This window comes from Chiloscyllium plagiosum, unplaced genomic scaffold, assembly GCF_037043375.1.
Source record: "Chiloscyllium plagiosum isolate Xiang-an unplaced genomic scaffold, Cpla_swu_hap1 HiC_scaffold_4, whole genome shotgun sequence".
NCBI lineage: Eukaryota > Metazoa > Chordata > Chondrichthyes > Orectolobiformes > Hemiscylliidae > Chiloscyllium > Chiloscyllium plagiosum.
Window position 1 is genome coordinate 42491152 of NW_028270142.1, and position 13355 is coordinate 42504506.

Sequence of the window (13355 nt, forward strand, 5' to 3'; positions counted from 1 at the left end):
TGTACTGAAAGTTGATAAATTATTGCAGACTGTGATTAAAGATAAAAAGAACCAAATAAGAAGAAAGGCACAGGTTGATTATAGATAGCAAACACGGATTTGCAATGGATCAGTCACAGGACTATAAAGGAAATTTGAATTTAATTTTCTTCACTCATGGCATGTGGTCATTGCTGACTGAGTCAGCATTTATTGCCTGTCCCTAGTCGCCCTTGAGAAGGTGGTGGTGAGCCCCTTCTTGAACTGCTGCAGTCCAAGTGCTGTAGGTTGGTTTACAGTGCCCTCAATGAGGGAATTTCAGCATTTTGACACAGCAACAGTGAAGGAACAGTTTCATATTTCTCAGTCATGATGGGGAGTGGCTTGTAAGTGGTGGTGTTCCCATGTAGCTGCTGCCCTTGTCCTTCTAGATAGAAGTGTTCACAGGTTTGGAAAGTGCTGTCTGAGGATCTTTGATGAATTTCTGAAGTGCATCGTGTAGATAGTGAGCACTGCTGCTGACTGTTGGCGGAGGAGGGACTGAACGTTTGTATATGTGGTGCCTATCAAGCATGCTGCTTCGTCCTGGATGGTATCAAGCTTCTTAAGTGTTCTTGGAGCTTCATCCATCCAGGCCAATGGGGAGTATCTCATCACATTCCTGACTTGTGCTTTGTAGACAGTGGACCAGCTATGGAGAATCACGTGGCAAGTTACTTGCTGCAGTATTCCTAGCCTCTGACCTACCCTCGTAGCCACTGTGTTTATGTGGCAAGTCCAGTTGAGTTTCTGGTCGATAGTAACCCCCAGGATGTTGATAGTGGGGAATTCATGATAGCAACACCACTGAATGTAAAGGGGTGGTGATTAAATTGTCTCTTATTGGCGATGATCATTGCCTGTTATTTTTTGTGTTTCATACCACTTATCAGCCTAAGCCTGGATATTGTCCAGATCCTGTTGCATTTTAATAGTATCCGAGTCATCGCAAATGGTGCTGGATATTGTACAATCAATCAATCGATGAACTTCCCCCACTTCTGACCCAACGATGGAGGGGCGGGTCATTGATGAAGCAGGTGAAGACGGTCAGGCTAAGGACATTACTTGAGGAACTCCTGCAGAATGTGCCGGAGCTGAGACAACTGACCTCCAAAATCCACAACCATCTTCTTACATGCCAGGCATGACTCCAACCAGAGCTTATCCCTGATACCCACTGAATCAAATGTTGCGCGGCCATCTCAATGTCACACTCAGTGGATTGTGATCTTGATGTCGAGGGCTGTCACTCTCCATGTTTGAACCAGGACTGTAATGAGGTCAGGAGCTCATTACTGTGGTGGTGGCGTTTATTGAAATCCCCACCCAGAGTACATTTTATGCCTTTGCCATCCTAAGTGCTTTCTCCAACTGTTGTTCAAAATGGAGGAGTACTGTTTCATTAGCCAAGAGAGGATGGTACCTGGTAACCAGCAGGAAGTTTCCATGTTTAACCTGGTAAGATCCAAAGTCAATATTGAGGACACCTAGCACAACATCCTCTAGTCTTGACACCACTGTTCTGTCACCTCTCCTGGGTCTGTTGCGCCAGTGGGACAGGACATACCAGGAATGGTGATGATGGAACAATGCCTGGGACATTGTCTGTTAGTATGATTCCCTGATATGTGAGACAATTCTCCCAATAGCTCCCAGATATTACTGAGGAGGACTTTGCAGGGCTGACAAAGCTGTTTCTGCTGATGTCACTTCTGGTGCCTAGGTCAATGTCAGGTGGTCTGTCTGGTTTCATTCCTTTTTTGAGACAAGGCTGAATGTCCTGCTAGGCCATTTCAGAGGGCAGTTGAGAGTCAACAACATTGTTGTGTGTCTGGAGTCACATGTAGGCCAGACCAGGTGAAGATGGCAGATTTCCTTCCCTGGAGGATATCGGTTAGCCAGATGGGTTTCTCCAACAATCAACAATAGTTTCATTGTCATCAGTAGGTTCTTAATTCCAGATATATTTTATTTTATCCATTTTCCACCATCTGCCATTGTGGGACTTGAACTCAGGCCCCCAGAACATTAGCTAAATTTCTGGATTAATAGTCTGGCAATAATACCTTAGGGCATTGCTACCCCATTCAATTAATAAATCAGGAATTAAAAACACTTCAAGGACTCTCTTCTAAAGAAAAATGGTTCCAACATGCTTAGTTATTTAAATGTGAGACTAGCACAGATGGTCAACAGCTAGTCAGTCAAAAGATTCCCGATCTCCTACAAATGTAAGGCATGAAAAAAACCCAGTACTTTTGACTTTTCAGACTCAACGTAATTAGAAGACAGTATGTTATCCATGCATGTAGTCAATCCTTTAATCTAAATGGATAGAGCCATATTTCATAGAGTTGTTTTTCTTACCTGGTGAAGACATTTGCGTGCCTTGTCATATTCACTACGTAGGCAATATGCACTGCCCAGGTTGAAGAGCATCATTGCACAAGCAGATGAAACCGAATTGGGGTAACACTGCAGAATCTGTTTGCCAGCTGTTAAATGTACAAAATACAACTCATTAAAATCACAATAGCACAGCACAGGAGGAGGTCATTCAGCCCATAATATCCATGTAAGCTCTTTCAAACAGCAATCCAGTTAATTACATTGTTCTGTGCTTTTCTGTATCTCTGCAATGTTTTCTTCCAAAAACATTTATCCAAATCCTTTTTGAAATTTATTGCCAAGTCAGGCAATACATTCCAAATCCAGAACCACAAAAAATCTCTCTCAAAAGGAAAAAGGAGTGGGCCATTCAGTTCCACGAACCTCAATAAGATCATGCTTAAAATCATTACTTCAAATACACTTTCCTGCACTACTTCCCTATTCTCTTAGTAGCAAAGATCTATCAGTTTTCAACATGAATAGACTCAATGAGAAAGCACCCACACCTCTATGGAGAATTAAGGAAGTTGACAACCTTTTGAGTAGAGACATTTTTCCTCAACTTAGTCCTAAATGGCCAACTCCCTTATCTTGAGTGTGTCATCCAGTTCTAGAGTCCACAGCTAGGAGTAACATTCTCTTTACATACATCTTGTCAAATAAAAATTTCTGTTTCAATCAAATAATCCTATTATTCTTTACTGTTTCCTCAACTTCTCCTCACAATCCTTCATTTCAATAATAAGTCTACACTCTCTTAAAGGTAAGTGTACCCTTCCTTGAGTAAGGAAAATCCTGGATCTTTGAGGTACTTGAGCTCAACTTTCAAAAGACTTCCAACCTTGAGACAAACAAATCTCTCTTCTTTAGACTCAAGAGAAAGCTACTTGATAAATACCAAATAAAAATCCAATGATAGGATGTGAATACAGGAGGTATGGTTAGTGTGTTTGCAGGTGACACCAAAAATGGTGGTATAGTGGACAGTGAAGATAATTACGAGGCCAATGGACTAAGGAGTGTTAGATGGAATTTAATTTAGATAAATCTGAGGTGTTGCAATTTGGTAAGGCAAACCAGGGCAGGGCTTGTACAGTTAATAGTAATGCCCTGTGGAGTGTTGCCAAAGGGGTACAGGTGCATAGTTCCTTGAAATTGAGTCACAGATAGACAGGGTGGTGAAGGAAGAGTACGGCTCGCTTGCCTTCGTTGGTCAGAAAATTTAGTTGGGATGTCATGTTGCAGCTGTACAGACTTTAGCGACGTCACATTTAGAATATTGTGTATAATTCTGCTGCCGTTCTATAGGAAGGATATTGTTAAACTTGAGAGGGTGCAGAAAAGATTTGGAAGGATGCTGCCTGGACTGTAGGGTTTTGAGTTATAGGGAGAGGCTTTTTTCCCCCGGAAGTGTTGGAGGCTGAAGGTGACCTAATAGAGATTTATAAAATTGTGAGGGACATGAATATGGTAAATAGCAAAGGTCTTTTTCCTAGTATGGGGGAACCAAAACTACAGGGTATTGGTTTAATATGGGAGGGGAATGGTTCAACAAGGACCTGAGGAGTAACTTTTTCACACAGAGGGTGGTGTGTGGATGGAACAAGCTGCTAGAAGTGGTGGTGGTGGATACAATTACAACACTTAAAAGTCATCTGGATGGGTATATGATTGGGAAGGGTTTAAAAGGATATGGACTATGTGCTGGCAAATGGGACCAGGTCAGATTGGGACGCCTGGTAGGCGTGAGCAAGTTGGACTGCAAGGTCTGTTTCCATGCTGTATGACTCTATAGGTATCATGATGCATAAACTAATTCACCAACGTACACAGTGCAATAAAGATACAATCTCCAAGCATTAAGTGAAAATATGAAGAAATAGTGAAAATAAATCAAGGAACAAAAATCAAATTGGTGCTTTTCTTTTAACTCTGATGCTGTCCTTTATGGTGTAGATTCCAAAATAACCAGAAAACATCAGGAGTAACATCCAAATTAATCAGTCGTAAATGCTTAACTGGAAGTTAGCAGTACTTTGCTTCAATAATAGAACAAAGCCCAAACGTATGTGCTGTCCACATTCTACCTTAATGATTGGAACTTTTTCACTCTTCCACAGGTTTTCCTTATGGGTGTTTTCCAATAATCTTTATTCCAAATTTCCAGTATCTATAGTATTTTGCTTTTGTTCTGAAATGTGATATTTTTAACAGTATACTTACAGTTCTCCATCTGTTCACTTTCCCCTCGGTCAGATCCTGAAAGAAAAGCCAAGATCTCTCAATTTACATTTACTTTCCAAGTATCCAACATTAATTTAATTGATGAAATAAAACAGGAGCTGAAGAAAATGCACACACTCTCATTCACGTATTGTAGCCTTTTGAAATCATGGTAGGATATACAACTTCCATAGTACTTCCGAATCAACCACCTCTGTCATCTAGATGACAAAGGCAGTAGATGTTTGGCAGCACTATCTCATGGAAGCTCCCCTCTAACTCTCATACTCATTATTACTTGAAGTTTTGTGACTGCCCCCTCACTGGAACTGGGTTAAAATACTGGAATTCCATCCCTCATGGCACTGTGGGTATGGCTGCATCACATGAACTGCAGTAATTCAAGCAGGCATTTCAACATCACCTTCCGAAGGGAAATAAGGAGGGGTAATAAATAACAACAAGTCCTGAGAATGAATAATAACAGTAGGGAAAATACTATCAGTCATTGTAGTGGATTGAGGAGAAGGAGGCGAGAGAAAGGGAAGCACTGGGTCTAGTGGAGTGCCATTAGAGAAGTGGAGGCAGAGCACTGCTCGGAGGATCACTAGCTGGTGAGGATGACCTGTCAAGGTTCCACAACAGGAGAGAGAAGAACTACAATCATTGAGGTGTTGTACATGCAGTGGGTTTAACTGGGTTATGGCAGCACTATTAGAAGCAATTCCAGAATTCATGAACATTCATTGGAGATTTATGGTCTCCCAATACCAGTTATCACAAGGGTAGGAGAAAGTTTGTAGGTCTTGCTGTAAGAATTGAGATTGGGGATTAGCAATTACTTTAGTAGATACACTCTGAACAGCACTTGAACAATTTAATAAGCACCAAACACTTTCCCTTTTTGTAAATCTGTTTTAGCAGTTATAAGAAATAATAGAAAAAACATTTACAGAAAGCATCTGAGCAATGATGAAAGCTTGCTTCAGCTTTTCTCAAGAAATTACAATTCATCAAGTTCCAAAGACCACACTTTAGGAACGATGTAACAGTCTTGCAGTGGGTGGAGAGACTGACTACAATGATACTAAGGATGAGGAACTTCAGTTACAAAGACAGACTGGAGAAACTGGGACTGTTCTTCCTGGAGCATAGCAGGTTACGAGGAGATGTATAGAAGTGTTCAAAAATCGAGACAATTTGATACAGTAATCAAAACTAAAACTTTCACTGTAGAAGGATTATAATTAGCAAAAGGGGAAAGCAGTAGAGTTTTTCCCTATGAGCAATAAGATATGATTATCTGGAATCCACTGCATGAAAGGGAATGGAGGAAGATTCAATAGTAACTTGTGAAAGGATTTTTTTCAAATGAAAGAAAAGATTTGTAGAACTTTGGTAAAACAGCAAGGTATGGGACTAATGGGACAGCATTCAAAGAGCCAACAGAATGGCCCACTCCAGTATTTTATGATTCCATGGAAATATTGTCCTCAAATAAATCCATTCCTGAGAAATCCACAAAAAGAATGCAGCTGACAGGGTAAATCAGAAACAAGCAAGACATTATTCACCTTGATCTTGTTCATTTGATGAAACTCCCAGGAACACATCAGTGATATTTTCAGGATTCAAGTGAGTGATGGCATCAGAGATTCTATCCAGAGAAATGAGGGACTCTGCTGCATACAAGTGACCCAGAAACCTAAACCCAATTACAAACAGATAAACACAGTCTGAAATGTCAATTTAAAATAACGTATATAAGAAATTATTTTGAACCACACAACAATAACACACAAAAAATCAGATATCCTTAACATACCAATTAGTCGTCAATATTTATGATGTTGCTTTTTAAAAATGCCACACAAAAATAAAGGGAGAGGGATGGAGTCCACATCTGTGCAACAGAACTCGAAGTGGGAACTGGAAATAATTACTCAGTCTTCTCAATATTTAATTGGAGGAAATTTCTGCACATCCAGTTCTGGATGTTAAATAAGCAGTCTGGTTAACAGCTGCGAAGTCAGACAGCAATGGTGATGATGTTCAGCACATTTAAGTGAGTGGGCAAAGGTCTGGCAGATGGAATACAACATTAATAAATGTGAAGTCATTCACCTTGGTAGGAGTATTATTTGAATGGTGAAAAGTTGCAGCCTGCTGCTATGCAGAGGGACCAGGGTATCCTGGTGCATGAATCACAGAAGGTTGGTCTGCAGGTACATTAGGTAATTAGGAAGGCAAATGGAATTTTGTCCTTCATTGCTAAAGAGATCGAGTTTAAAAGTAGGGAGGTTATGCTGCAGCTGTATAGGTGCTGACAAGGCCAAACTTGGAGTATTGCGCGCAGTTTTGGCCTCCTTACTTGAGAAAGGATGTACCAGCACCCAAAGCCTTTGCACGTATCCCCTAGCTCCAGCTCACCTGCAAGTTAACCTCCTCCAGGATGTTTGAACAAGAGCAGTGTAAACAGCATTCACAACAAGTGTTAGTAGCCTGCTTTCAAAACTTGCAATATTTTTTCCATAATCCTTGGCTTTTAAAAAAAGCCCTTTCCTTATTTCAGTCCATAATCAAAAATACAGTGAAAGTGGCTCAAAAGAATGCAGTATTATGGAGTATCCAAAAGCCTTTGAGAATGAGAAATATGTCAAAGGAATGGAGGGTGAAAAGTGCTCTAATGTGTTCAAGGAGGAGATGGCCATTTGAGGAAATTCCAGGAACACATTAAAGGATGAATTCAATCAGCATTTAGAAAGATAAAGTCTGACCAGGGCCATTATGCACATGTTTGTGAAGGATAGATCATCCTCATGTAACCATGTTTCGAGTAAGTCACAACATGTGAAGAGGTGCCACATAAGAGGTTGATCATAAAGGTCAAGCAAATTACTCCATTCACTGCCCTCCTAACTACTGTCAGGATCAAATAAACCAGAGCTGCCCTGAACCAGCTAAATGTAAGACTCATGTGCATCAACAGTGCCATTTACACTAATCTCAGCATCAATGGATGAAGTCACGTGGCACAGTGGGCCTCTGAGCCAAAGACTCTGGGTTCAATCCCACCCCAGAACTTAATTGCCAAGAAAGATGTGTTCATAACACAGCCAGTATCTAATTTGCATTTTTTTCTAATACACTAATGGAAAGCAGTGAGACCAGATAAGATTCCTGTTCAACCATATGATTGGAAAAATGTTGGAGCTACTACAGATACTATCCATAGTTTAGACTACAACTTGCATGTACAAGTGTGCATTATCACTATAATTCAGACACTGACTGAACCCTAACATACCATAAGCATCATTGCCCACCATGTTCCTACCTCAGTCCCTCAATTACTGAGACTCTTTCCACTAGGAACAAACGCACAAAGAAAAATGTATCTGACTGCACTGCCCTACAGGGAGCCACTTTGAATGCAATGGTCTGATTTTTTCATGGCAATGGGAAAAGAGCTGAACAGGGCTAAATGGATAACAGCTAGCACAAGCATGATAGGCATGAATGGTCTTATCCTCAGGTGTTGTTCATTTCATGTATATGTCTTCCAATACTCTAAGTTAAAATAAGCAAATTACTTCATATGCAAAGTTAACAATCCTATCTGTAATTCCATAATATATTTGTTAGTTACTTACTTTAGAGACCCAGACAGTTTAGTCTGCTGCAGAAGATTCTCTGCATGATTTAAGGCCATAAGGTTGTCACCAAGTGCAAGGGCAACATACGCACTGCCAGCCAGGATAGAACATCTGAAAGAACAGAAAAGAAAACTCTACATTGTCTGTCTGCAATCCTATTCCTCTATTCATTAGCGGATTTCTAATTGGAATTGAAGCCTGCTCTAGAATTTCATCGCATTTATAATCTATAGTCATTAATTTCAACAGAACTCCCATTATTTGAGCGGTTTTTGAGGGTTACTTCTGCTCTGGTAAACATTTGGCTGGAGCTGACTGTTTAGGAAATGAACTGCACACTTCTCATTCTGTTCTTCCCCATGTTCAATTGCATCTTTATAGCTGAGTTAGATAGGGCAGAGGTGAGAAAGTCATCTGAAGTCACTGGAAACTTGAACATAGGGAATTATATACAGAATAAATCAACTTTCCATTACATAAGACAACAGCAAGAGACACTGCAGAATGTAAGAAAAGACCTGAAAACATCAAATACTGGAGATCACAGCGGGTCAGACAGCATCCACAGAGAGATAGCAAGAAAAACCTGGTGGCAAAACGAGCTAGATCTGTTCTGAACAGGAATTGACTGCAATGTGTTAAAAACAAGTCCTTTTCTCACAGAAGCACAGATTTTTATGTTAAATGTTTGAAATATTCATGATTTTGGGTTCTTGATGTGCAAAAAGCTTCCATCACATTATTGCATTAAGTTGAAAGGACTCTAGCACTGAGCATAGGGATAGAAATCAATGCTGACCAAGTCAGCGATACTCGAAAACCCTCGGGTAAATAAGAAAGAAAATGTATAATGCAGAGGAAAGCATTCATACCGCAGATTGTCCAATTCCTCTTTCCTTAATGGAGAAGATGGTGGACCTGGAACTAAGAACTTATCTCCTTCATGAGGCTTACCACTGTAAAATGAGAGAAAATAATTTCAGCTATATTAAGGTAACAATATTAGAATTTTTAATTAATGTGGTTTGGAATTCAATGGGCAGAGGATGACCAACCTGTACTAAAAACATTAATGTAATATGGTAGCTGTTGCTATGAGAAAACAGTCATTGCAACATAACAGGTCATTCAGACCATTGAGTTCAAACCAGCTCCCTGCAGAGGAATACAGTCAGTTCTATTTCGACTGGAGGAGTGAAATTAGTGACAAGGATTACACAACATACAGCAGAATCTAATGGCAGCAGCTCAGGCCTCGCTGATATTTAGCTGATGGAAGATTCCACCTCATGCGACACTGAATGTCAAAGGGGAGAGCATTCTGACTCAGAGCAGTGAGGGATGGGGGAGGCGGTGGTGGAAAATGAGAGCTGCTGTTAACCTGCACACAGCACAAAATTGACCTAATATCTGCGGATGTTATCATCAAAGAATAATACAGGTATTTCTGGTATAATGCGAATTGGCTATAATGCAATTGATGAATAGTGGATGCTGTTTGAATAGCATGAATTTTCTACTGCACAGATATAGAGATTTTCAATAACGATCTTCTATAGCACAATGTTCTATTGCATTAGGTTGCACCATTGCGTTATACCAGAAATACCTGTATGCAACTGAGGGAAAGAAAGGAAATGCTCATGCATGAATGGTTGAGGGGTTGGAGAGCTGATTTGTCAAATCATTTATCAATTGCTTATACCAAATATTAATGCTATGAAGCAAACCAATAAATGTAAAAGCAAAAAAACATAAAACAGCATGAGAAATACAAGTAGGTCAATTAGCCCTTTGATCCAGCTCAGCCACTCAAGAAGATCACAGCTAATCTTCAACCTTAACTGCACTTTTCTACACTATCACTTATCCCTTTAGTAAAGGAAATAGGATTCCACAACAGGACTTCACCGACACTTCACTTGGACAGTCACTGATATATCTTTCAATGCTCTGTACCTGCAGGCCTCAGTGTTTTCATTGCTGGTTTCACCGCTGCTTGACTGATTGAAATTTCTTAAACCATTATCTTTCTTGGTCTCCTGTTGATCTTCAGGGAGCAGCAGCAAGGCATTTCTTAAGCAGATAGCTGCAAACTCCATACTAGCTACAGGAATGGCTGAAGACTGCCCATCGCTGCAGAACAAAAAGAACAAAATACCATTTTATTAAAGGCTTCACGGCCTTAAAATTCAAATTTAAACTTTTATACCAATAAATCCTCAACATACTTTTCAGTACCAGTGCCTTAGACTCTTTTTGGCTGATGCATAAAATCTTGAAGGCTCTAAATTCCAGTCCCCACTGATAGCAAATCAGTCAATGTAACTAAGGAAAGGAAAATTCATATACAAAAAGGCCCATCATATACCTGTGCCAGTTCACTGATAGAGCTATCCAATTAGTCCTGTTCTCTCCCCCATCCGCCAGTAGTCTCAAAATTTCTTTTTAAAGTATGCATCCAAGTCTCCCTAGGATGTTCTTCTTTGATTAGTTTCCACTGCCTCTTCAGGTCCTGCATTCCAGGTGATAACATGTGTACAAAAAAAAAATCACCGCCCCACCCTTGGATTTAAAAAAAAATTATCTTAAAGAGAAGGAAGTCTCAATGTCTATCCAACTCTACCTGTACCACCTGAGGAAAGCTCTTCATGTAAAGACAGAAATTGCGATGATGCACAATGAAGTTGAATAGCACACCATATAGCTCAAACACCAAAGTTGGGCTGCTTGCTTCAGGTACTGTACTGGCAAGCTGCCAGAACTCAGTACCTGAAGTAGGAATTGGTACTTTCTGGAAAGATGGATACTTTTAAGCAAGGAATTAAATTGAACCTTTGAGAAAGACCTGAGGATCCCTCTCAGTTTGTGCTCACAAAAAATATTGCATTTCTATGAACATTTCTGTTGAGTATTCCACAGCCAAATTGCATTTAATTCAGGAATGCTTACTGCTAAAATCTGAATATATTTCTGTCCGGCTCCCACACATCACTTCATCAATTGAACATTTGGCAACTTATCAGAGTTTACAAAAACTTTACAATCTTAAGCTGCCTCTATATAAATAATACACTTGTAAGATTTCACATTTAAACATCTTAAAAGTTTGCTCATTCACACTGTGTGTGCTATGCAGCCACTTGTTGAATTTTTTACAGCCTGTTTGACACCTTGCTCACTCACTTATAAACGGTGTTCTGCATGGACTGTGAGGCCAAGACTATCTTCTGGTGATAACCTTGACCCAGAATTGATTGCACAATCCCTTTTTTGCTTGGCAGTCCTCTGGTCTCTTGTTCTGATGTCTGAAGGAAAATAATGCTGAAATTTAACATGACAGAAGAAAAAGTACAGGAAAGGAAACTTGCAGAATGAATGGAAATATAGTTGACACAAGTCCACTCACCCCCTTGTTGGCAGCAATGCAGCACTCTGCTAGCCTTAACCAGAGTCGTGGATTGGAGTGATATACCTGAACTGCCTCCATCAGACACTCAAAGGCTGCCAGTGGTCTACCAATGTGCAAAAGCTGGATTCCACAGTTATGTAACAGTTCATATCGCTTGTTTGTAAGCAGTGTACTCATAGGTCTGCCTGAAAACTTCTTCCCTAATTAAGAAAAAGCAAAATTACAAATATTGAGCACCTGCAAAATGCAGAGTTATATTGCTTAATATAAACCTATACAAAAAGACTACAGATTATAGCAAAATAGACTACTCAACTGGTTTTAATATTACATACTCCAAGTACGCACTAAAGAAAAGTTAATCAGTAACAGATTTTAAAGTCAACTTTCTAACAAAATGATCGAAGTGAAAAATCATGAACATATATGTGTATAAGTACTGCCTTTTCTTTTAAATCAAAAGCTAAAGGAAACAACTTCCTTTGCAACAACCAAAAATGTAATTTGTACAAAATTATGCTTAACACGAGTGAAAAATGTAAATTATTCTTCGTTTCAGGGAACTGTGTTTGGAAGTTATTTTAAAATAAGTGGATTATGTCATAAGCTACATTTTTGACAAACTTCCAAATGTTCAAAAGTGCTTCCTAGCCAATGATGTACTAATTGAAACAGAGCAATGCTGCAACATTGCAAATGTGATAAGCCATGTGACACAGTCACTTTGCACAAACAATGTGATAGCGTCCCAGATAAATTGATATATTTACGCACCACTGAACTTCAAACAATTCATACTTAATTAGGTTCATGTTATTATTTTTGAATAGAGTATTTGACCAATTGTAACCCACCTTGATCTGTGCTCGTTCCTGCTAACTGCACACAAGCAGCATCGTTCTCCTGCAAGGCCTTTTTAAAGTAGAAAATTCCAAGATTGTGTTTCCCCATAGCAAAATGGATGCATCCAAGGTTATTCCAGAACATGCATCTAATACATTCACCTGTTTACAAATGTTTTGAGAAGAGAAAAGTCAAGAGTCATCATACTTGTTTTAACTACTTCATAAATATATTTAAAAAGCTAAGAGTGACAGATGGCAGTCTTTAGATGTAAATGAATTTTATTCCAAGGTAAAGGAGGTTAATTTAATAAGAGTAAATATGAAGAAACTAGCTTCCACTGTAAGGAATGCCAGGTATCAAAAGACACAAATTGACGGCAATTGGAAAAAGGTGATGAGGAATGTGCAGGTATGCAAGAGCCTACAAGGTTGGACACTGGATTTGTTCAGGAAAAAATAAAATGTGTATCTGGTCGTATAAAGAAAACTTAAATGGTTCTAAAAAAGGGTCTACACTCCCTGAAAGTGGAAGAAGATTCAGCAGTAAATTTAAAAAAAATTAGATAAATCGAGAAATTTGCAAGGGAATGGGAGAGCATCAGAGAATGGCATAATTGAATAACTCTTTCAAAGGACTAGCGCAGATATAACAGGGTGAATGGCCTTCTTTTGAATGAGTTTATAAATTTGAAACGCGTTCCAATAATGAGTTTGGCAAAATGTGCGCATTAAGATGAATTTGTTAACTGAAAGCCACTGGAATGCCACATCATCAAACATAGATAGACAGCTTGAGCAAATTTGAAA

At 39.4% G+C, this 13355-nt stretch overlaps 1 protein-coding gene across 4 annotated transcripts in view; it reads right to left on the reverse strand.

Annotated features, from left to right (window-relative positions):
- The window catches only part of cnot10 (CCR4-NOT transcription complex, subunit 10), a 31791-nt gene that overhangs the window by 4965 nt on the left and 13471 nt on the right, over positions 1 to 13355 (reverse strand). For 2 of the 4 annotated variants that reach the window (XM_043688734.2, XM_043688733.2), the window contains exons 9-17: positions 12558 to 12707; positions 11701 to 11903; positions 11478 to 11599; positions 10251 to 10427; positions 9164 to 9247; positions 8289 to 8402; positions 6210 to 6340; positions 4636 to 4671; positions 2389 to 2516 (exon numbers count right to left, since the gene is read on the reverse strand). In XM_043688734.2, coding sequence (XP_043544669.1) covers positions 2389 to 2516; positions 4636 to 4671; positions 6210 to 6340; positions 8289 to 8402; positions 9164 to 9247; positions 10251 to 10427; positions 11478 to 11599; positions 11701 to 11903; positions 12558 to 12707 — 1145 coding nt within the window. The remainder of the gene's footprint in view (positions 1 to 2388; positions 2517 to 4635; positions 4672 to 6209; positions 6341 to 8288; positions 8403 to 9163; positions 9248 to 10250; positions 10428 to 11477; positions 11600 to 11700; positions 11904 to 12557; positions 12708 to 13355) is intronic. The other 2 variants (XM_043688736.2, XM_043688735.2) reach the window with 1 other exon arrangement.